This window comes from Lygodium microphyllum, chromosome 25 (genome assembly GCF_053477565.2).
Source record: "Lygodium microphyllum isolate KBCC chromosome 25, Lygodium_microphyllum_v1.1.10, whole genome shotgun sequence".
NCBI lineage: Eukaryota > Viridiplantae > Streptophyta > Polypodiopsida > Schizaeales > Lygodiaceae > Lygodium > Lygodium microphyllum.
In genome coordinates, this window is record NC_141159.1 from 64,453,713 (window position 1) to 64,455,287 (window position 1,575).

The 1,575-nt window shown below is 43.4% G+C and overlaps 1 protein-coding gene across 2 annotated transcripts; it reads left to right on the top strand.

Annotated features, from left to right (window-relative positions):
• Window positions 1–342: 342 nt before the first annotated feature.
• LOC148014308 (uncharacterized) lies at window positions 343–1,575 on the top strand. 2 transcript variants are annotated; one of them, XM_087666776.1, is made up of 2 exons: window positions 343–618; window positions 1,044–1,575. In XM_087666776.1, the coding sequence occupies exons 1-2, from the start codon at window positions 420–422 to the stop codon at window positions 1,352–1,354; spliced, it is 510 nt and encodes a 169-aa protein (XP_087522902.1). In that variant the 5' UTR covers window positions 343–419; the 3' UTR covers window positions 1,355–1,575. The 2 variants fall into 2 exon arrangements, with proteins under 2 accessions (XP_087522902.1, XP_087522903.1); XM_087666777.1 differs by having other exon boundaries at window positions 355–618; window positions 1,158–1,575.

Genomic DNA, 1,575 nt, shown 5'->3' on the forward strand with positions numbered 1-1,575 from the left:
GTGTTCTGAGGAGGGGAGAGGGAAGAAAGCATGTGCACATGTTTGTTTCTTTTTTTGGCTCCCCAATTTCAAGAAAACTGTAGTAACGCCTTGTCAGAATGTGGTGGTAGCATCGAAAAATCATAAAATAAGAAATTGTGTAGATGTAGGTCTTTAATTATTCAATACATTTTGAAATTTTTTTAAAATAGTAGCGAGAGCTGTTAGTAAGCCTCATATCGACATTTTCCTTTTTTCTTTTTATTTTTCAAAGTTAACACCCTCCAATCGCTAAATCTCGGTTTTTCTTGAGCTTGGCACTGGAAACCCTAGACATATATTAGAGACCGTTGAAAAGAAGCTTCTCCACGAAGACTTTCACGCAACGGCTATATATTTGAAATCCATCCCATTTTGAAGCCCCTATTAGTCTCTCCGCCATGGCTACGAATCTGTCATCGCTCTACCAACAGAGAAAGCAGAAGTCCCTCTCTTGTGCAGGCGGAAAGCCCTCTCTCCCCAGCAAACCCAAGCTCCAAGCTGATGCCGTCCCACTCTCAGATGAACCGAGCCCGTCATCAGCACGCAAGCCTCAGGCAGCAGCCCTTGTCTCAGCAGGTGGAGAATTGGGCGTTTACGGTAAGAGAGATTATACTCCTTCCCCTTATGCTACTAATGATGGGAGGGCAAATGTTCTCTTTTACATAGTTCTTGCAGTTCTGCATTTATCAGACATGTATTGCTGATCTCATGCGCTCTTTCTACCACAAGAAGTTTTTGACATTTTCCCATACGTGAAAAAAGGGCTCTTTTCCCCTGTTTTTCCCAATGGTGTTCAACATCATGAGCTTCTGCTCGGGAGGCACCGCATACCTAGTGCTGGCAGCCCTCCACCCCCAACTGCACCTAGTTAGGTGTTACAGTCCCTCCCCTGCAGAAGCTTACGATGTGGTTGTAATTCACAGTTCGTGAATTTGTCCAAAATTTCTTGTTTAATGATGGGAGGGCTAGTGTTTTCTCTTGCACAATTGCTTCATTTCTGCTTCTCCATTTTTTATTTGCAGCATCACACGTGTATGATGACCTCATGCCCTCTTTGTTCACAGTACTAATAATGAAAAGGCCAATGTTTTCTCTGAACATGATCACTGCCTTCCTGCTTTTGTGTGTGGCATCAGATGAGTATATTGATGATTTAGAGGAAACATTGAGGAGATTTGATATGGATATGGCATATGGGCCATGCCTGGGTTTGAAGAGGATTGAGAGATGGGAGAGGGCTAAGAAGCTGGGGTTGAACCCCCCAACTGATGTGAAAGAGATCCTGCTGAGGGTAGGTGGAGCCCCAGCATGCCTCTGGGAAGGAAGGGTATAACTCTCCAACCATATGCATCACACAAGTTGTTCAGTTACTCCGTGGCCTGAATTCAATCACTAACAGGCTCTTCAGTTAGAACTATATTTGCAGCCTCATCTCTAATGAGGCTTCCTTTCCCAAACTGTTATCTCAATCAAATAAATTATCCCTTCTTATTTTGTTATTTAGAACTGAGTCCACTGGAGGTGGATGTAATCATGGTTATCATGCATCCAGTA